Source organism: Camelina sativa, chromosome 12 (assembly GCF_030686135.1).
Source record: "Camelina sativa cultivar CO46 ecotype springtype chromosome 12, ASM3068613v1".
Classification (NCBI taxonomy): domain Eukaryota; kingdom Viridiplantae; phylum Streptophyta; class Magnoliopsida; order Brassicales; family Brassicaceae; genus Camelina; species Camelina sativa.
The window spans coordinates 6,470,022-6,490,017 of NC_141891.1; the positions used below are offsets into that span (position 1 = coordinate 6,470,022).

General features: G+C 38.7%; 7 protein-coding genes across 11 annotated transcripts; 1 reads left to right on the forward strand and 6 right to left on the reverse strand.

The window, feature by feature from the left end:
* Positions 1 to 25: 25 nt before the first annotated feature.
* Positions 26 to 2,983, reverse strand: LOC104730588 (dehydrogenase/reductase SDR family member FEY). The gene is made up of 7 exons (XM_010449775.3): positions 2,457 to 2,983; positions 2,195 to 2,315; positions 1,802 to 1,919; positions 1,350 to 1,486; positions 848 to 949; positions 642 to 734; positions 26 to 540 (listed from the first exon to the last, which is right to left on the reverse strand). Exons 1-7 carry the CDS (start codon positions 2,669 to 2,671, stop codon positions 205 to 207), a joined length of 1,122 nt encoding a protein of 373 aa, XP_010448077.1. The 5' UTR covers positions 2,672 to 2,983; the 3' UTR covers positions 26 to 204.
* A 50-nt stretch (positions 2,984 to 3,033) lies between these two features.
* On the reverse strand, positions 3,034 to 5,217 carry LOC104730591 (uncharacterized). Of its 2 annotated transcripts, none has more exons than XM_010449779.2 (5): positions 4,677 to 5,217; positions 4,382 to 4,587; positions 4,003 to 4,101; positions 3,677 to 3,750; positions 3,034 to 3,361 (listed from the first exon to the last, which is right to left on the reverse strand). In XM_010449779.2, exons 1-5 carry the CDS (start codon positions 5,209 to 5,211, stop codon positions 3,136 to 3,138), a joined length of 1,140 nt encoding a protein of 379 aa, XP_010448081.2. In that variant the 5' UTR covers positions 5,212 to 5,217; the 3' UTR covers positions 3,034 to 3,135. The 2 variants fall into 2 exon arrangements, with proteins under 2 accessions (XP_010448081.2, XP_087335787.1); XM_087479661.1 differs by having other exon boundaries at positions 3,034 to 3,489; positions 4,677 to 5,064.
* A 30-nt stretch (positions 5,218 to 5,247) lies between these two features.
* LOC104733260 (protein yippee-like At4g27745) lies at positions 5,248 to 6,940 on the reverse strand. 4 transcript variants are annotated; one of them, XM_019233496.2, is made up of 4 exons: positions 6,743 to 6,940; positions 6,381 to 6,416; positions 6,125 to 6,275; positions 5,248 to 5,690 (listed from the first exon to the last, which is right to left on the reverse strand). In XM_019233496.2, the coding sequence occupies exons 3-4, from the start codon at positions 6,215 to 6,217 to the stop codon at positions 5,463 to 5,465; spliced, it is 321 nt and encodes a 106-aa protein (XP_019089041.2). In that variant the 5' UTR covers positions 6,218 to 6,275; positions 6,381 to 6,416; positions 6,743 to 6,940; the 3' UTR covers positions 5,248 to 5,462. The 4 variants fall into 4 exon arrangements, with proteins under 4 accessions (XP_019089041.2, XP_087335789.1, XP_087335790.1 ...); XM_087479663.1 differs by having other exon boundaries at positions 6,381 to 6,425; positions 6,743 to 6,938; XM_087479664.1 differs by having other exon boundaries at positions 6,497 to 6,929.
* A 183-nt stretch (positions 6,941 to 7,123) lies between these two features.
* LOC104730592 (protein yippee-like At4g27740) lies at positions 7,124 to 7,890 on the reverse strand. Its single transcript, XM_010449782.3, has 2 exons — positions 7,676 to 7,890; positions 7,124 to 7,527 (listed from the first exon to the last, which is right to left on the reverse strand). Exons 1-2 carry the CDS (start codon positions 7,766 to 7,768, stop codon positions 7,303 to 7,305), a joined length of 318 nt encoding a protein of 105 aa, XP_010448084.1. The 5' UTR covers positions 7,769 to 7,890; the 3' UTR covers positions 7,124 to 7,302.
* Positions 7,891 to 10,940: 3,050 nt separating this feature from the next.
* LOC104730593 (oligopeptide transporter 6) lies at positions 10,941 to 14,054 on the forward strand. The gene is made up of 4 exons (XM_010449783.3): positions 10,941 to 11,814; positions 11,905 to 12,572; positions 12,640 to 13,084; positions 13,164 to 14,054. The coding sequence occupies exons 1-4, from the start codon at positions 11,341 to 11,343 to the stop codon at positions 13,782 to 13,784; spliced, it is 2,208 nt and encodes a 735-aa protein (XP_010448085.1). The 5' UTR covers positions 10,941 to 11,340; the 3' UTR covers positions 13,785 to 14,054.
* A 25-nt stretch (positions 14,055 to 14,079) lies between these two features.
* Positions 14,080 to 17,181, reverse strand: LOC104730595 (uncharacterized). The gene is made up of 8 exons (XM_087479666.1): positions 16,515 to 17,181; positions 16,046 to 16,190; positions 15,780 to 15,948; positions 15,420 to 15,690; positions 14,998 to 15,263; positions 14,669 to 14,884; positions 14,468 to 14,570; positions 14,080 to 14,372 (listed from the first exon to the last, which is right to left on the reverse strand). The coding sequence occupies exons 1-8, from the start codon at positions 16,663 to 16,665 to the stop codon at positions 14,311 to 14,313; spliced, it is 1,383 nt and encodes a 460-aa protein (XP_087335792.1). The 5' UTR covers positions 16,666 to 17,181; the 3' UTR covers positions 14,080 to 14,310.
* Positions 17,182 to 17,567: 386 nt separating this feature from the next.
* LOC104730596 (cytochrome P450 709B3) lies at positions 17,568 to 19,833 on the reverse strand. Its single transcript, XM_010449785.3, has 5 exons — positions 19,367 to 19,833; positions 19,038 to 19,261; positions 18,702 to 18,946; positions 18,257 to 18,617; positions 17,568 to 18,170 (listed from the first exon to the last, which is right to left on the reverse strand). The coding sequence occupies exons 1-5, from the start codon at positions 19,647 to 19,649 to the stop codon at positions 17,727 to 17,729; spliced, it is 1,557 nt and encodes a 518-aa protein (XP_010448087.2). The 5' UTR covers positions 19,650 to 19,833; the 3' UTR covers positions 17,568 to 17,726.
* Positions 19,834 to 19,996: the final 163 nt, after the last annotated feature.

A 19,996-nucleotide genomic window follows, 5' to 3' on the forward strand; every position in this document is an offset into this window, starting at 1 on the left:
AAGACTTGTAAGTAAAGCCATGGAATGGTAGCTAAAGCTTGACTTTTTATCCAACAATCAAACATTCTCAAGCAAAACCACATCCGTGGGGGATTCATTCCCCAGTGTATAGTAAATCAACACAAAAAAAATGTACTATTTTTCTCAATTACTTACCCTTTGATCTGTAAGGGCTCACTTTAACCTGTGGAATTGTTTGAATGACTATTCGTGTTGCTCTCCATAACGGCAGTGGATGTTTTCCCCTTCTATGAGCTTCTCAACAGCATCGAGAGGAAGACCCACCAGCTCTAACGTCTTTTCCCACACTCTGTGTGCAGTTTCTGTGTTGTGTGCTTCTTCGGAAGGATTTGCAGGGCGACAATCTTGAGAGATGAACGGGCAAACAGGCCAATCATCTGTTTTTAGTGTTTCCCAGTACTCTGGAACCTGAGGGTCTGTGGCCGAGAATAGAGAACTTCTACAACCTTCTTGGGGTGAAAATATGAAATATGGTATGATGGCGTAAAGAGCTTGAAGAAACCTGGGTAGATCCCTGGCCTACAGAATTTGGAAAGAAATCGGCAATTTTATGTAATGAAGTTCTGACAAAACAGAGTAATCCTGCATTTGTAACTAAATGGAGTGAAGCTTATACTCACAACATTTGTTAAGACAACACCGGGAGATAGACAAACGACGCTAACTCCTGTTTCCAGAGGGAGCTTTTTGAATAGAATGCTACTAAACATAATCTGGAAGATGAAGGACACCAGAGATTTAGCTCACCAATTTCTCAAAATAAGCTATTTCAAAAATATAAAACTGTTGAAGAAGAAAAAATTAAATACCATTACTGTAAGCTCACCTGGGCAAGCTTGCTGCTTGAGTATCCTATAAGGCTTGAGTACTTACGTCTACCAGAGACGACATTCATGTCATCAGGGTCAACAAAACCGACACAATGCATCTACAAAAGCAAATCCCACAACTCATTATCTTGCATAGAAAAGAAAATACCCAAAGACAACAAATGTAAACAGTTTCAGTGTTCATACAACAGCAATGCCACAGAGTTTCACTGAAATGATGAGTAATGATGTACTGCAGGTGGTAGAGTTCGGTAATGGTAGTATATATTGGGTTGAAACTTTCAACAAGCTTGGGTTTGTTTCGTTACTCTATACCAGGACTCTGCTGATATTATATTTAGAGAGAACTATGTTATTCATCTATATATTCTGAAATCAGTTGACAAGAATACTATACAAACAAATCAAACCTTTTCAGCATATTACTCACACCAACGAGAATAGAAAAGTAGAGAACAGAGACTTAGAGCCAGCAGTGTCAGTGATCATAAAACTTACAACGGAATTCACATTGATGATTCGGCTAGGAGAGCCTCGGATCAGAGACGGCAAAAGGAGCACTGAAAGTAGCGCTGGAGCTAAATGATTAACTTGCATGTGTTGCTCATAGCCATCCTCTGAGAATTTTTGTGCCTCTGCACAAATTACAGAGCTTAGCATTTTAGTTGGTTTCTTTCCTCAACATATATTGTAGAAAATTTAGCCATCTGACGACCATTCATTTTAAGAAGAGTTCCATGAGGTGGAAAAAATAGAAGACTTGCAATAAATAACCGTCTTACTTGTCTTACTAATACTTCGTACATTCTAGATTTTTCAATCAATGATAGACATGCTAGTTCCATTAGTTGGGTCCATCAAGTTGGAATATAAATGATGATGAAAATAGATACAGGAAACAACAGAAGGAAAACTCAAAGCTTTATAGCTAAACGGGGAGTTAAACCAACCTCCCATAGCAAACATGCCGGCATTGTTAATCAGAACATGCAACGGTCCTAACCGGGCGTTCCAAGCATCGGCAAATCTCACGACAGAATCTAGTGATAGAAGATCAACTTCCATTGCCTTTACAAAAATCAAACAGGGTATCATCATCAGCTTATCCAAAGTAATACAAACCAATACTTAAAAGTCTCTAACTAATATACAAGAAATTGGCTTCGCCACAGTCTACTAACTAGAAACACATATTGTTTGAAGTTTATATTGTAACTAAAATGGCTTTATATATGACAGTCAATACACATTCTACACTATTGTCAGTCCCAGCAATACACATTAATAGCCACAGAAACTGCAATAAGTAAATCACCAAAATAAGAACAAAATTATAAGGTTACCTCGATATTAAGTGGTAGACCTTTACCAGACCATTCGTTCTGCCATTGCTGTATCAACTCCTGAGCTGCCTTTGTGTTCCTCACGGCCATCACAACATGAGCACCAGCTTCAGCAAGCTGCCTGCGAACAAAATAAGCAAAAGAGCTAAACAAGCTTAGGAAAGTTTCCATCAATTCGAGTCCCAAAACACACGAAATCAAACTCAATTGGTAGTGAATCTGAACACTTAGTCGTGGGGAAGAGAAAAAAAAAAAAAAAAACCTAGCGGTCTCGCGACCAATGCCGCTGGTGGAGCCAGTGACAACGCAAGTGAGGTCGTTGACGGAAGGAAGAGGGAGAGGGTTCTCCAAATGAGAAGCCGTAATCCTCTGGAAGAGAATCTCCCCGAAAACACTGCTCCATCCTCTCATCCACTCCATCCATCCCAAACTCTGCTTCTTCTTCGCCGGAGACGACGCCGTTTCGTCACTCATCATCTTCTTCTTCTGGAGTTTAGATCTATGACGTCTTAGCACAGCAGGAAAAGACAAAAAGTGTATTTCGTCAAAATCTTTGGCTTCGTTTAAACAACAACACCCTCCACTCCTGGGACAACAAATATGGGCCGGCGAGATTTTTGAGACCCACAAATAGTTTTTTCCATTTATATTAACTGACTCATGGGTCAACGGTCACTGACTCATGGGTCAACGATTACGCATTGTAGTTTTTTTCCATTTATAAAATGATGATTTGCTGATGACATCAGTGGATGCTATGAAAAGGGAACTGGAGATGAAGGGAAACATGACAATTCGAGTGGAACGTCATTAAAGATCTAGAGAGTGATTACAAGATATTTTGCATAAGAACTATATTTTCATTTTGGACAGTGTTACACATAATAAGCAACTTCGTGTATGTAACAAAAAAAAAGTAAAAATCAGAGGTAGTTTGACAGTTAGTACAAGTCTAGAGACTCGAGCACTCTACCAGCTTGGATGTGAAGAGCAGTGATTCTTTGTTCAGGATCTCCTGTTGAACCAAATTGACTCGCCGCCCATATCAAAGAAGCGGACTTTTCACCCAAAAGGCGTCTGATGTCTTCATTTACACTCGCAATGGGAGAACGATCCTTCCCATTCACATGCCCAACTAACAGTAGTAAAAACTCTCCGCATCTTAATCTGTGAATCAGTAAGAACTAAACATGACCAAACGCCTAAACCATGACCATCAATAGTGGATGATATCCCTGATGTGTATGACCAGTGCCCTTAGAGTTGGAACTCTTTCATGAGATGTGCAGGTTTTACTAGACAATGCAAAGGCTATTCTAAGAATTTGACAAGAAAATCGATCTGAAATCTTACTGAAAGCATTAAATTAAAAGAGACAGCAATCTGTAGTGTAGATACTGCAATATAGTCTAATGTGAAATGCCACAACCTACAGATCAGAAGGGCTATGGAAAAATGAAAGCAAAAACTTGTTAATTTCACCTGAGATTTTCATCAGCTTGTTTGTCTCGCATGAGCATGGCAACCTCCTCAATGCCATTGCAGGCTCCAAAATCCTAGTACCAAAATCAAGAAAGGAGAAATGAGAAACGTTTGCATAAAAATCAAGTGAAGGCCAGTTTGTTCCGCTAATATTCACAAAAGTCTTGATTTACAGGTTCAAGTGTGTATCTGCCTGAGACTCAAAATTTGATAAGAGAAAAGCCGAGTTCTACCACTGACAGAAGAATCACAAAGAACCAGCTTTCTATTTCGTTTCCAGTTACCAAAAAATTAGTTACTAAAAAAGAGAGAAGCTGAATACTCACCACCTGATTTGCTGAGGAATCCAGCAATACTGAGATTAAGGCATCCAAGCAGGCCCCTTGCTCAAGTACTCCTCGTGTTGATAATACATTCATCATTACCTGAAACATTTAACGGCATCTCAACCACATTAACATCCCGTACAACCAAGAAACTCCCCACTGCTTCAAATCTGATCTAAATCATGAAAAGAGTGATAAATGATCACAAAGACTCTCCCTTTACGCCAAATCAGTGTTAGAAGTGATCATTCTACAACACAAAATGCAGGATTCTAGTTTATGTATGCATCTCTGGTCAGACAATGGCATAGCACCAATGATCATCATCATCACATGTTCCACAATACTACTAATAAAGTAACAAAGGAGTCGTTCTTACGCGGACTGCACCGTGCTTATGAGCCAGAACAGTACTCTGAGGATGAAGAAGGCAACAACCTTCAAGAACCCTAAGTGCAACAGCAACCTCAGCATCCGTGGAAGGACTCGTTATCTTCATCGGCTCCACGCTGAATATATGATCCAAGCTCGTCACTCTATCATCCTCAGTTTCTTTCAATGAATGTCTAAAAAGCACCGGAACCACTGTGAAAGCATCATCAGAGAACAAACACATTACAACAGCATCGATTTGGGAAAATGACAATGAGAGAAATTTAAAGATTAAACCAGACGTTGGAGATCGGAGATGGTTTGGGTATGAGAGAAGAGACGAATGATGGAATCTGAATCGGCGACAGTTCGAAGAGTTTTGAGAAGAGATCGAAGGCCGCGGATTCGAAGGAAGGAGAATTCAGCGCAAGCGTCGCGTAACCCGGTTCGGAGAGATAGTGTCAGCTCCCTGTAAAGTCTCTGTGTGTTGAGAGAAGTCACCAGCTCTTCAACTACCATCGCCGCCGCGTCTGATTCCTCACCGGTCTCCGATTCAGATGGATTCTCCGGCGTCGCTGACACGCCGTCGCTCCATATCGGCTTCTTCAGATACATTCTCTCTCTCTCTCTCTCTCTCTCTCTCTCTCTCTCTCTCTCTCTCTCTCTCTCTCTCGGTAAATCAATTTTGTTGGCCTTGCGCCAAAAACGACAACCACTTGGCTCTGATAAACGTAAAACAGCAGCACGTTTGTCTGATGAGTAAAAACGGCACGCATTTCTTTTCCCCTCACGGTTATCTTTCAAGCAAGTCAATGATAAGTCTTTAAGATTTTCCATATTACACTTACAAAGGAGGGTATCGAGCTAAAACACAAGAGAAACTATTAACATCTTTATTGACAGAGACGCACAAATCCAAAGTTTGAACACAAGAGATACATAATTATTACGACAATGAAGAACTGGAAAAAATGGCTGATGATGATGACTTGTGAAAATCCCTCAAGATCGGAATTGACAAGGCCAAAGTTTATATATGTACAGTTTTTGAGCCAGTCCAATAATGAATTCAAACATGTTCCCCTCAGCTACCAATCTTCCTTGACAATCTTAGCCTTTTCGAATATGAACTTGCCTTCCTTGTACTTTTGTGAGGTCTCATATGCTCGCTCGTACTTCCAACCCAATGGTTCATTACAGTCAGCACAAGATATATCAGCCACGGTATGGAGACCCGTTAGAAGATGCCGGTCCTCTTTAGCCCCTACTACAATGTTCATAGCGTGGGAGAAGAGGAAGGCTCGCCCAGTTCTTCCCTGGTAATGCAGGACAGTGATTAAGAACTTGGTATTCACAATCAAGAAACACAAATGCAGGTAGTGCCTATCTAACATAAGCTTTTGAATTGATTCCATAACGAACAAGTCAACAACAAGGCATTTTCAAAGAAAGACTAGTCTTGTTGTTTATAACAATCTGAGTCAAAGGCTACTACTTTGAAGAGTCTTATGTTTTGTGCCAAGGATCCATTTGACTCTAACACAAATTGATTCTTGATCAGTAGCATGGATATTTCTAGATCTTTCAGTAGGAAAGACAAATAAACTCAAGCGGTTTCCTAAAATCTGAAAGACAGGGTAAATCTCATCTCCAGCTAAGTCTAAAGTGTGATTCTCCACTTAATATTCTACATCTATCACATGATATAACACAAGGAAAAGAAAAGAGATGATGAAGCTGAATCAATCACCTGAAAAGCCTTAGAGATGATATCATCGTGAAGTCCAACATGGTTTCTGCAGTTACAGCAACTATACAGTCTTGGACCAATCGGGTGAGCCATTATATCAAACACTTGGCGTGATCAATTTGCTCCAAAACAAATCAAAGCAAGTTCTCACCTTTTTCACCAATAAACAAAAACCCATTAATACAATCCAAAACCCACATGGAAACAAGTAATTAGGGATTCTTCGGAAGATAAAAGAATTAAGTAAAAGAGAAACCTTTTTCTATAATCTGCAAATTCAGCAAGCTCCAAACTTCAATGTCTCAACAAAAAAAAAAAAAAGAGGATAAGAACAGTGAAACAGATGTTAGCGTGCAAGATTAGAGATATTACCTCAAAAATTCAATAAACAAATAAGAGAGTGGGACAAGACAAGAGAGACCAACGAATATAAAAATACACAATAGTAATATACTATACTGGTAGGGTTAAGGTTAAGAAGGGAAAACGAAATGAGATATTCCCGGAGAGGAAATTACGCAGTAGCATACACAATTCAGTTTTTATAACAACGGAAATGGAGGAAAAGATTCGATTTTGAGCTTGATGTGAAACTTTTAGAGAGGATCTTAATCTTACTAGGGTTTAATAGATGGGATCGAACAAGGAAGCAAGAGGAATTGTTGAGTGGAGGAATTAGGTTGGAGTTGGATGAAAGTTTTGATCTTTAATAGACTCTATTAATTTGATCGATCATATGCCGTGAAGCGACTGTCTTGTGACTTCTCTCTTTCTGGGTTTTTGCTTTATTATGACTCGGGGAACTGAGAAAAAAATAGTAACGGTGACGAAAAAATTGGAATTTGTCTACGGTTCGGTTCGGTTCGGTTTATGTTTGGAATTCAATTTTAATCCAACAATGTATCTTTAATTTTTCATATTGTTCGGTTTGGTTTAGTTTGGTTTGATTTGGATTTGATTTGAATTTTTCTTTAACGCAATGGAACAAAAGACTTCCAATTTATACAACACAAATAAGTGATCAAGTTCCACTAAAATATAAAATCACTGTCGGTAATATACAATTTATACAACATAAGGTAATAAGATACATACAAATATACCATAGTCAAGTTTCCTTTACTTTTTTTTTTTTTTGGTAACTTAACCCCTCCAAGAGCGTATTCTTGACTATAGTTTCAATATCTCTTGGTCAACTTGAGCTTCTCGAGCACAAACATGCCTTCTTTATACCTCTGTCGAAGATCGAAGGTCTCGACATACTTCCAACCCAACGTCTCACCACACTTACTGCACATCACATCTGCCACCACGTACGATCCTGTTAACAGTTTCCTCCCAATCTTCGGTCCAACCACCACGTTCATCGCGTGCGAAAACATAAACGCTGGCCCCGAAGCTCCCTATATCCATATTCAAAAAAACAAACACTTTGTTACCGATGGAGATTATGAGTATACTCTTATCATCTATAGAAAAAAGAAAACTTCTGAATAAGAAATGAATATGAATTTTGGTACAACTAAACAATCTTTAAATTTTTGTTGTTACCACGAATTTTTTGGAGATGATATCTTCACCGAGAGCCAATGGATTCTCGCAGTTTCTGCAGAAATAAGTAGGAAGAGTTTTGTTTTCTGCCATTGGTCGATGGATATAGAAAGCAAAATAGGAGAGTTTGTAAGATTGGATGAGAGACTATGAAGATGATTTCTTCTTATCGTTTAGTTCTTGTGGAATTTTATCGTGCGTTGACCCCAACACTTGCATTATTTGCCTAATGCCTTGTTCGATTGCCATTGCCCATTGTTTGTGCTATTGAGCTATTGGGCTATTTATGGGTGTGTATAAACAAAGGCCCATTGGAATATTAATTTTAGTCACTCGTGAAATAGATGAAAGCTCGTTGCTCCTTTCATCGTCTCACACACCAACTCTCATGGAAGCTACTCGCCCCTATAAAATTAATACTTGATATATTGATTGATATGCCTACCCGTGGGGTCTTTGTTTAGGCGGTGACACACTGATACTTGGTCCATTTTAAATACACTCTGACAGAGACTTGAACAGTGCACACGCATCGGTGTTGCATTCCTGGACAGTTTTGAGATCCTATTTCTTTACACACATAAGTCATAACAATAATGCATTTACTTACTGCTGGCTCCCCATTCACATGTACAATTACGTTATTTAAAAAAAAAAACAAAAAACGTAATTAAGCTTTAAAGAAGGATTAGTTTTATATGTATAATCAGCAGATCACGAACTACATAACACTAATTAACTTTTTAAGTACTGTTATGTGAATTTCTCAATAGAGGTTTTTGGTTTATGGTTTGGTTCGTTTTTAATGAAATTATATATTCCACCAACCCCGTTCCCGTGTAATTGTAGATGAGATGTGGAATATAAGGAGGATGTGATATATTAATTTTAGGTCGGTACTTCATCTAATGACCAGATATATCTTTTGGCTCCAAATCTTACTAGTTTCATTTTCACTGTCTCTTCTTTTAGAATTTAGTAGAAGTATACAATTCAATAACGTAACGATGCTGATATTTCTTAAAATACCTTAAAGACAAACAATATAGAAAGTCTTTTGTCTGGTGTTTAGCTTTAGATTTTGGAGCGTACTTTAAAGTTTAAAGTCGCCTCCTAGTGATTTCCAGCTAAACAGTGGTCACACATTAAATAAAATAACGAGGGTAGCCCCGTTTTCAATTCATCCTTTTAAAAAGCCTAAAAAGGCACATTTACTTCTTGTGATCCACACATATTAACATTTACCATATCCGTATTATGTACAAGTTGCCAACCATAAAATTGACTGCGTGAATTACGCATATGTACGGTATCGTAGGTTGGTTTTCTGGTTTAAAGTTATAATGATTATTGATTAATAATGTTTTGATCGGTACATATATAAAGTTAGATTTATTGGCTTGTTTGGTTTGAAATGTTAGTTGTGATATACTCCCTCCGTTTCAAAATATAGAATGTTTTAAGCAAAGCACGTAGATTAAGAAAGACTTTACTTTTAATAAGTTCAACCAATCAGAAACAATACTGTATAATATAAACTACTAAATTAATCTAAAAGTTGCACTGAAATTTGAAAGCATCCTATATTATGAAACAACAAACTTCTCTAAAACATCTTATATTTTGAAACGGAGGAAGTATTTGTTTAGTTAACCCGTGTTCCGTGTACAGAGTCATTGTTTGGTCAGCAGATTAGGACTTAGGAGTATGCAATGACTAGATCGCACTTGTCCATTGTCCCAAGTCGCAATCGTCATCATTTCCATTTTCCAGCATGAAACATCTTTTTGAATGTAATAAATGACAACTTAATATAAAATCCCTTTTTTAGTTTATTTATTCAAAGTCTTAAGATTCACATTGTGTGTCCCTACTACATATCATAAAACGACAGTTGCTATCAAATTATCGACATACTTATTTAAAATCACGTCTAAAGATTAACCTAAGCCGTATATATAAGTTCCTGCATTTTCTTGGATCCATCTTAGAATTTTAGATGTTCAGAAAATATAGATCTTCTGTAGTTGTTAATAAAAGTGTTTTGACGCTATTATGTGTTGATCCCGCAACATTGTAGTTATTAATGGGAAGAAATAGTAAGGGTGCACAGCCATTGATTTAAGCGTCATGCATGCAAATCATTCAAAAATTAAGTTGTTTGACTAATCTTTCAAATTTAATAAATTTCTTATATAAATATATCAATTATCAACTATACTCTGCGACACCAAATTTAAGTATTTTGGAGACATATAGAAGTACATCAGTTTTTGATACAATTTATCCAATATTAAAGACCGTCAAAGTAGTCGATATTGCGGAGTTTTCTGAGGCTAACTTTATATAACGATAAACAATTTGGATATAATTATGTCTAATTCACGTGTTTACGAATAATGTATTTGTGTTTAAAGTTATTATTGATTTGTTTTAACGTGGTTTGAAAATTGGCAAAAGCCGAAATTAATTTGTTAAATAAAATTCTGGCTCTTTTTGTCGTTTGCAAATATCTAACTCATCCAATTTTTTTCCCCCTCAATTTGTTTGACAGTTTCGATGTAGATGACTAGATGGGGTCCGTAGCTCGAAGGTAAGTGGACCTGCCTGGCTGCAAAAATATCAAGTGGTGCATGGTTTAGTTGCAACTTGAATTATATAAACACGTCCCACAGTACACTAAAAGTTGCCGTTTTCTTTTGTATTCCCGATATATCAGAAGACGACGACTTCTCATACTGACCCAAAAGTCTTTGGTTTGAATTTGATATCACAACTGGTGCATTTAAGGTTCTTATGTGATCACTAACCAAAGTTGACCATAAACTTTGTGTATCATACATAGTTCCTATTCAAAAATTTATATTCTGATATGATCGTTTAAGAAGATCATGAAGATGTGATTAGTAAAGTTGTATGGTTGGTGTTGAACCAATTTTTCATTAGTAGTTAAGAAGGTAGAAACAAGGTTTTAAGATAAATTAGTTTAGATCTAGATCAGTCATATATACATGATTCTTTTTACAAAAAGTTACAAGGTTTGTGGTGCGCCTGTGCGTGGTGCTAGAGTGACCACAACAACAATATAACAGAGATTATACAGCCTGGAAAGCCTTGAGTGGCTCATTTGTACCGTGAACTCCGTTATACCCATCATAAGTTCATAACTCATTGAGTGTAAACAAGTTAAACCAAATATTTTCTTTCCTTGCCCCCCATGGAATTTGTTTGTACTTATATATTGTTTTATTTTTCAGACGTACATGCATCATATCTAAATGCTTCTGTATAAAATTATATGTCTCTGACTCTATTTTTGTTGGCTTCCTTATTTTAAAAACTATGTATCAGCTTAGCTGTTTTCTTCCTTACTTTACACTTGACCCATCACTTGTCGTTTTCTACTCTGATTTATTCTCTTTCTTTTGCATAATTTCATACATCATATAATAATATATCTGTCGATCCATTTATGTAACATGTGAGTGAGAAAAACAAAAGTTTTTTAGTGGGAAAAGACAGAGTTCCTTAATGGATATATATATACACATCAATTCAATAATTGCGATTATTCTATATCAAGATCTCTCACTTATATATATAAAAAAAGGGACTCACTCATCCCCTAAAGATAGGAACACAGTTCTCTTTAGTAGAAGAAAACGATGGGAGAGATAGCACCGGAGTTCGCGGCGGTTATGGAGGATGATGACCGGTGCGTTGTACCGGAGGTGGAGCTCACTGTACCCAAAACCGACGATTCGTCTCTACCGGTTCTCACGTTTCGTATGTGGGTTCTTGGTATAGGCGCGTGCATTGTACTCTCTTTCATCAACCAGTTTTTCTGGTACAGAACGATGCCGTTGAGCATCACCGGAATCTCTGCTCAGATCGCCGTCGTGCCTCTCGGACATCTCATGGCGAGGGTGCTTCCGACGAGGAGATTCTTGGAAGGTACGAGGTTTCAGTTCACCTTGAATCCAGGTGCCTTCAACGTCAAGGAACATGTTCTGATAACCATCTTTGCGAATTCCGGCGCCGGCTCTGTTTACGCCACTCACATACTCAGTGCTATTAAGCTTTACTACAAACGTTCTCTTCCTTTCCTCCCCGCGTTTCTCGTTATGATCACTACTCAGGTTTCACTTTAACTTCTTCATCTCTCTGTTTCTTTGTTTTGAAGTCTTTTTGCAAAATTCTTGAATCTTGAAATCGTTTCTTGTGTTTAGATTCTTGGATTTGGTTGGGCTGGTCTCTTCAGGAAACACCTCGTTGAGCCTGGTGAAATGTGGTGGCCAAGCAATCTCGTTCAAGTCTCTCTCTTTGGTGCGCTGCACGAGAAAGAGAAGAAATCGAGAGGAGCCATGAGTCGAACTCAGTTCTTCCTAATCGTCCTCGTTGCTAGCTTCGCTTACTACATCTTTCCTGGTTATCTATTCACCATGTTAACATCAATCTCATGGGTCTGTTGGTTTAATCCCAAATCAATTCTAGTAAACCAACTCGGTTCAGGTGAACACGGTCTTGGTATTGGATCCATTGGTTTTGATTGGGTCACCATTAGTGCTTATCTTGGAAGCCCTTTAGCTAGTCCCTTGTTTGCTTCCGTCAATGTAGCCATTGGTTTTGTGCTGGTCATGTATATCGTCACGCCTATTTGTTACTGGTTTAACATATATGACGCCAAGACCTTCCCTATCTTCTCTAGCCAGCTCTTTATGGCTAATGGCTCACGCTATGATGTTTTGAGCATTATTGATAGCAAATTCCATCTAGACCGCGTGGTTTACTCTAGAACCGGCTCCATCAACATGAGCACCTTCTTTGCAGTTACGTATGGTCTCGGGTTTGCTACTTTGTCTGCCACCATTGTCCATGTCCTAGTCTTCAACGGAAGGTATATAGTTACTTATGTTCAATTATGTTTTGTTCACTGTCCGAAACTAAACTTCATGTCTTTACAGTGACTTGTGGAAACAGACAAGAGGGGCGTTTCAGAAGAATAAGAAAATGGATATACATACGAGAATCATGAAGAAAAACTATCGGGAGGTTCCGTTGTGGTGGTTTTTGGTCATCCTTTTGCTGAATATAGCGCTCATCATGTTCATCTCCGTGCACTACAACGCCACCGTGCAGCTTCCTTGGTGGGGAGTGTTACTTGCTTGTGCCATTGCCATCAGTTTCACTCCTTTGATTGGTGTCATAGCCGCAACTACTAATCAGGCACCAGGTTTGAACATCATAACCGAGTATGTTATCGGCTATATCTATCCGGAACGTCCTGTTGCCAACATGTGTTTCAAGGTCTATGGATACATTAGTATGACTCAAGCGCTAACTTTCATTTCCGACTTCAAGCTTGGTCATTACATGAAGATCCCACCTAGATCCATGTTCATGGCTCAGGTATGTTGTTATCAAATGGTTTTGAGATAGAGATGCCAATAAATCAAAAACATAGCTGATCAAGTTGTAACAACTGCAGGTTGTGGGGACGCTTGTGGCGGTTGTGGTTTACACAGGAACAGCTTGGTGGTTAATGGAAGAGATTCCTCATCTCTGTGACACAGCCTTGCTTCCTTCAGACAGCCAATGGACTTGTCCCATGGACCGTGTCTTCTTTGACGCCTCTGTGATCTGGGGATTAGTGGGACCACGTAGGATGTTTGGAGACCTTGGAGAATACTCAAGTGTCAACTGGTTCTTCCTTGTAGGAGCCATAGCTCCACTCTTAGTTTGGCTAGCCACAAAGATGTTTCCGGCTCAGACATGGATCTCCAAGATTCATATCCCTGTCCTTGTGGGAGCCACTGCAATGATGCCACCTGCAACAGCGGTTAACTTCACCAGCTGGCTCATCGTTGCATTCATCTTTGGCCACTTCATTTTCAAATACAGGAGAGAGTGGTGGACGAAGTATAACTATGTGTTGTCAGGTGGTTTAGATGCTGGCTCGGCTTTTATGACCATACTTCTGTTTCTAGCACTCGGACGAAAAGGAATTGAAGTGAATTGGTGGGGAAATTCTGGCGACCGTGATACATGTCCCTTGGCTTCCTGTCCAACTGCTAAAGGCGTTGTCATCAAAGGCTGTCCCGTCTTCTAGCTCATGAGACAAAAGCATATAACAAGTGCTTTGTACAGAACACACAGCAAACTGATTATTTCACCTCTCAGAAAGGTCTTTACTCTCCAAGAACTATATCTTTGTGATAGCTTTAAACTAGGTACTATCCTGTTCTATGACAGATCAAATGCTAGTGATTCTATATACTGATTTTTATGCTTTAGAAATTCGTTTCGGCTCTTAAAAGCTGGCTATTATGTGAGGATGTAATTTGTCAAAGAGATATATAGCAGAACAGAGCTTAAACAATATGGTAGAAGCATGGCCTTGCATAGAAAGAAAGAATAACTCATTGATTGCATAAAACTTAAACTTGTCTTTAAATTTAACATCAACAAAAATATAGCCAAGGAAATTAAACAATCAAACTACTGCATCGAGTCTTATAACGCTATGATCTCTTTGTACGCATTGTTGCGTGCTATATACCATATACCTTAAAGTACTCTTCTTCTTCTATCTGTCTCCATTACTGAATCCAGAATGTGCGTATGTATAACTTCCATTATATGTTAAGGGGATCTTCTTCTGTGTTTCTTTCTTCAAGGGGTGTCCAGTCATTTGTTTCTGCAAAAACATAGAGATGTTATACTGATTGTAAGCAGAAAGCGTGCTAGAGCAAATCAATAGCCCCAATCCAAATAGAAATAGAGATAACATACTTGGCTTGTCAACAATCAGCATGAGCCGCCTTTGCAGGAGACTTGCAACAAAGAGGAAGATCGAGCACATTCCAAACATGACCGTGATAGGGAATGCATTTACCTTCAGAGCAGATAAAACTAGTCAGTACCACAACACAGAGACATAGGACAAGAAACTTCAGCTACTATAGTGCAGAAAAAGAATGTTGGTGGACTTACATTGTATAATACAACGCAGACAAAGATATTTAGAGGAATACGGAAAAAGTTCATTATTGTGCTTCTGGCTTCTTCAGGGATGTATTGGGATCTCATCTTCATAATGGATGGCCAAAACAGTCCTACACACGCCTCGAATATACAGAAGCCAAGGAGCTGAAAGCAACCCGAGAAAGAGATTCCTCCACCTTTCACCTTGGAAGGTGCTATGAACAACTGAGTCACACATCCGATTGCAAACCATTAATTACTCACAGAATTAAAGTAAAGTCCGCACCAAAGCACGCAAAGTAGGATTTTCACAAGAAGCTTTTTAAATAAAAACTTACAGTCATTAAGATTGGAAGCAATAGTGCAGCACCGGAAACTAGGAAAACAATCTGCATGTAGCTCTCTACTCTTGGAGTTGAACGAGCCAACAGACGAGATGCAAGGGAACTGCCAAGCATCGAAGCCAACATAAATGTTGCAAAGATGAAACCATGGGGAATCTCCTCATCGTTCGGGCTAAGTGCAGGAGTCCAGAGGAATACAAAAGTATACATAGATCCTTCAAAGAGCGACTGGATAGCACCCAACAGTGCTATCTTTTCATCTGATGAAAGATACAAAATCATGTTATCATCATATATACTTCAAAACTCAATGAAGACAATGAGAAGCTAGAAACAAGACATGGAACCATCACAATAGATATGCGAAGCAAAACAGGAAGCAAACTCTAAAAAGGGAAACAGTATTTTCAACTCACCAGAGGCAATGGCCACTGCAGCACCTCTGAACTGGGTAAGCAAATCCTTGCTTTCTGAAGGATCTCCATAGTTTTCTGTCCATGATGATAGAATGACAGCCATTCCGATAGCAAGAAAGCATGCAGCAGCGTCAAATGGTGCTACAGGGCCAAGAGCGAAGGTATCCACAAGCAAGTTCCCAAACAATCCAGCGATAATTGCAACAAGACCATTACCAAAAAACACCGCCTTTGAAAATGTTACAGACAGCCATTGCTGCTCAAAGCCCCTCTGCATACATCACACGCATACAAACTATTTAGACATAACAACGGCGGCTAAATAGTAAACAGCTTAATACAGCATAAACCTTGTTTTACCTTATTGTGTTCAGCAACTAGCCATGACTCAAATGATGAAAACAGAAGGGAAGTAGCGATGCCTCCCAACACACGGCCTACCATCAAAACTTTATATTGAGGAGAATGCTTAGTGATGCAGCTCAATATATAAGTAATACAATAGGTAATACATGCCCTCTTACGACCCCTGAAACAGAATACAACATTATGCAAAATTACTAAAAGAGCTAAGATTTCACATTTGCTTAAAAAACATAAAAGCATCAGAGAGAGAGAAAGCTCACTGTTTGTCGGCTAGAGATCCAACGATAGTACCAAACAACATAGAGGAACCAAAACCAGCAATGAAAAGCTGACCAATGTCCCCTTTACCAAATCCATAAGTACTATAGAGATAGTACACATATGGACCCTGCAGCCAATCACCCGCTGCAATCACAAAACAAAACACTCAGCAAACCCCTCGTGGATCGTTTATGTTATGAAAGCTTGAAACTTTAGTTACTAAATCTCGTACTCATAGTAGTGGAGTAACATTTTCTTCTTCATTCTCTATTCTAACATAGAAATTGAAAACCCTAAATGTTCAGATGTGATATGGAACTCTATATAAAAGACAATACTTGGCAAAGAAAACAAAAGAGGATCTAAATCTGAAATCTCCCACCACATCAGATCGGATCGGGAAAATGCTTTAACCGACATTATCAGGCAAAGAGGAAGATAAAAGGAGAGAAGAGAAGAGCATCGTACCCATCATGAGCGAATAGACGATGAGATAATTGTTCTTGAAAGAATTGAAAGCTGAAGAAGTGTTGACACGATCCTTGTTGTTCTTGCTAAGCTCCAACGCCGCGACGACGAGACCCAAAACCCCAAACACCAAGTAGTAGAACACCTCCATTGTCGTTCGATCCAGACAAAGATTGAGTTTTTATGTGAAGAAACTGAGACTATATTATGTATATATCTCTCTCCCGACTGCTTCTTCTTCAGCTTCAGCTTGATTTATACTCCATCCACACTCTCAGTGAGGACGCGTAAAGGCCATTACTTTATTGGTTAAAAATAACATTCCGAAGTCGCAATGTACAAATCTGAAGCAGCGTGAGAGAGAGAGAGTACGTAGTCCACCGTGGTATTAAAAGCAGAGGATAAGAAAAGATATACGTGGCGAGATCGTGACGGTGATTTGGAGTGATCGACGGTAAAGAGAGTGTCGGTGGGGAGTGGAGAGACAGACACACAGAGGGACCCCATACGGTGAAGGTGTGGGGGCTGATGCATCTTCTTAAATCTTAAGCCGTTGATTTAGTTGTACGCTAATTTGTTGATTAAATTATAAGAGTCCATCCATATTTACTCATTAGTGGAAGTGGGACAGAACATGAGTCGAAAATTTCAACGAGTGATTTGGTTTTATTTCCACTAGGTTCTGTCTTGTGGGCTTATAAATTATTGGTTGCCTTGTTGGTAAGAAAAATCTCAATTATTTGATTATTTAGTTTGTTTATATTCATATCGGAATATGGTCGACACACATATTAAGATTAATTTTGTTCAAAAGCATAGTCAAATCGTTTGAACATCAAATGAAAATAGTTTGTGCATAGTGGATACAATCTCTAAACCGAATAAATCAAAACCAAGTTAATCAAATTGAGCAAATCCAATTAAAACTCAAAACCAGACCAAATCAAACCGAACCAATCAAAACTCAGAAATGGATCAATGAATGAAAGCTAATAAAGAAGATGAGAAAAAGATAATGGTTTCAAAAGATAGAATCGACGATGAAAATCAAGATAATAAAACAACCACCATGTTCAGATTTTATTCCTTACTTTTTGAAGTTGAATTATTCACTTTAACTAAGTTTATCATCTTAACATTTATTTGTAATCAAGGCCAATTACAGAACATAACTTAACTAAATCCGTTGAGATCTTGTTTTTGTTCTCTTCCTCACTGTTGAGAACTACTATCAAGAGGCTGAAGCATTATCGGTAAGCCGTATTGCGGAAAGAGATTGAAGTGATCAACAGGTGTGTGCTTATACTCGGGAGAGAGGCTAAGACGGAACCGTTGAAGGATCAAAGTGACCACGGTCTTGGCTTCTATCATGGCAAAGTTTTTGGCAATGCAAGCTCTTGGCCCAATTGAGAACGCAAGGAGAGCGTTTGGGTTCGTTGCGGCTTGAGAAATGCCGTTTTCGAATCGCAAGGGTTTGAATTGTTCAGCGTCTTCTCCCCATATGGCCTTGTCGGTGTGCATCTTCAGAAACGGGACGACAATGCTCGTGCCCTTAGGGATGTCCAAGTTTCCTATTTTCATATCTTGTGTTGCGTCTCGGAACATTTTAATCACGGGTCCGTAAAGACGAAGCGACTCCATTAACACCATGTTCATCTACAAGATAAATAGGTTACCCCAGTCACAAGAAACCCCTTATTATATTCTTCAACCACAAGTAACTCATTGAAATGGAGCATTACCAGTTTGAGTTTAGAGATGGTGTCTGAATCTGGGATGTTATCTACACCACATTCATTGAAAATCTCTTCTCTGAGTTTCTCTTGCCAATCTTGGTGCAAGCTCAGTAACATCATAGTCCATGTCAACAGAACCGAAGTAGTCCCTTGACCTGAATAGTAGAAATTCTTGCATTCGTCTATGATCTCATCAATTCTCATCTGTCTCCCAGACTCCTTAGATTTTGCAGCTTTCAACATGACCCCCAGAAGATCGTCCCCATAGGTCTCACATTTTGACCTTGAATCTATGATTCTCTTGATCGAGTTCTTCACTTTCTTATCAAGCTCCCATAGTTTAAGGTTTGTAGGCGTAGGAAGGTATCTTGGAGCACAAGAGACAACAACAATCTTCAAATCTCAAAAGACTTTAATAAAAGTAGCAGCGTATTGACTATATTATACTTACTGGGTTCCGGGGATGAAGACTTTAGTGAGAGAAGTAATATAAAATTTCTCAAGCTCAGTCTGTGATCTACACAATTCGATGCTTTCCTCGTAACTGCTTCCAAACGCAGTGGTCGCTGTAATGTCTGCGGTCAATTTATGGAACTCTTTGTCCATGTCAATCGTCATCACCACTTCACCATTACTCTGTTTTCTCCACTCCTCGAACATCCTCAAGGTGCAATCCACCATAGGTCTCGTCATGGCCTGACAATTTTTTAACAAGCAAATGAATTAGGTTTTGTTTCAGATCTGTGCTGAGAAGTAAAAAAAAAAAAAAAAAAAAAGAATAAAAGACCTTGAGCCGGTCCATGGAGAAAGCAGGATTCAAGATTCGTCTGTGGCGAACCCAATCATCACCCTGAATAAAGGAAAGTCCTTTACCGAAAAGTATGAAGACCTCTGGTCTTTTCACTGGTATAATAGTGAAACCGAACTTGCTCGACAAGATCTGTTTCGCTACTTCAGGATCGGATATGTATATCGTCGGTTTTGTTCCATTCCAGTATAGAAATGTTTGTCCTAATATAGCATAGACACAACTTGAGTTTTTGTTAAGCAATTCTCATCTATAAAAAGAAGAAGGAACAAAAAAAAAAAAAAAAATTGGAGATTGGTCAACGGTACCGTATTGAGACATCCATTGGTGATAGTGAGGAAACACACGAGGGAAGATATCGTTAGACTTGGGATCAAGAACCAAAAGGTTAGCTTCTTCCTTCATCTTCTTCATCTCACTGATGTTTCCGTACAAGATCTTGTACTTTGGGCCTGAGATTCCTTGTTTCTTGAATCTTCTTGATAGCATCAACGGCCGCCAAAGGAGGATCAAACAAGCTTCCCATATCTTGGGAACAACAAAGAGCAGAAGGACGAGTGCTAAGAGATGGGTCGTGCTTATGAGTTCCATTGAAAGAACACTAGTAGTTTCTTTTTCTTTTTTGGGGAGCAAGATCAAAACTAGTGTTTTCCCATATGTTTGTAGTTAAAAATAAATATAGCTCAATAATTTCGTAGGGTACTACAAGAAGACGACGAAGTTCTCACTGTCGAAGGAACAGCATATGTTGTTATTTAATACTAATATTTAACATGTGGTTTTCCTCTTTCGATACCTGAGATATGTTTTTTTATTTTGGTAGGGACCTGAGATAAGCTTTTTTCAGTTCTCAAATTTTCATTCACCTTTACCCCCGACATTATGCGGTTAGGGGTAATTTTTACCGTTTTCATAATTGGTAACTATTAAGTTGGTAA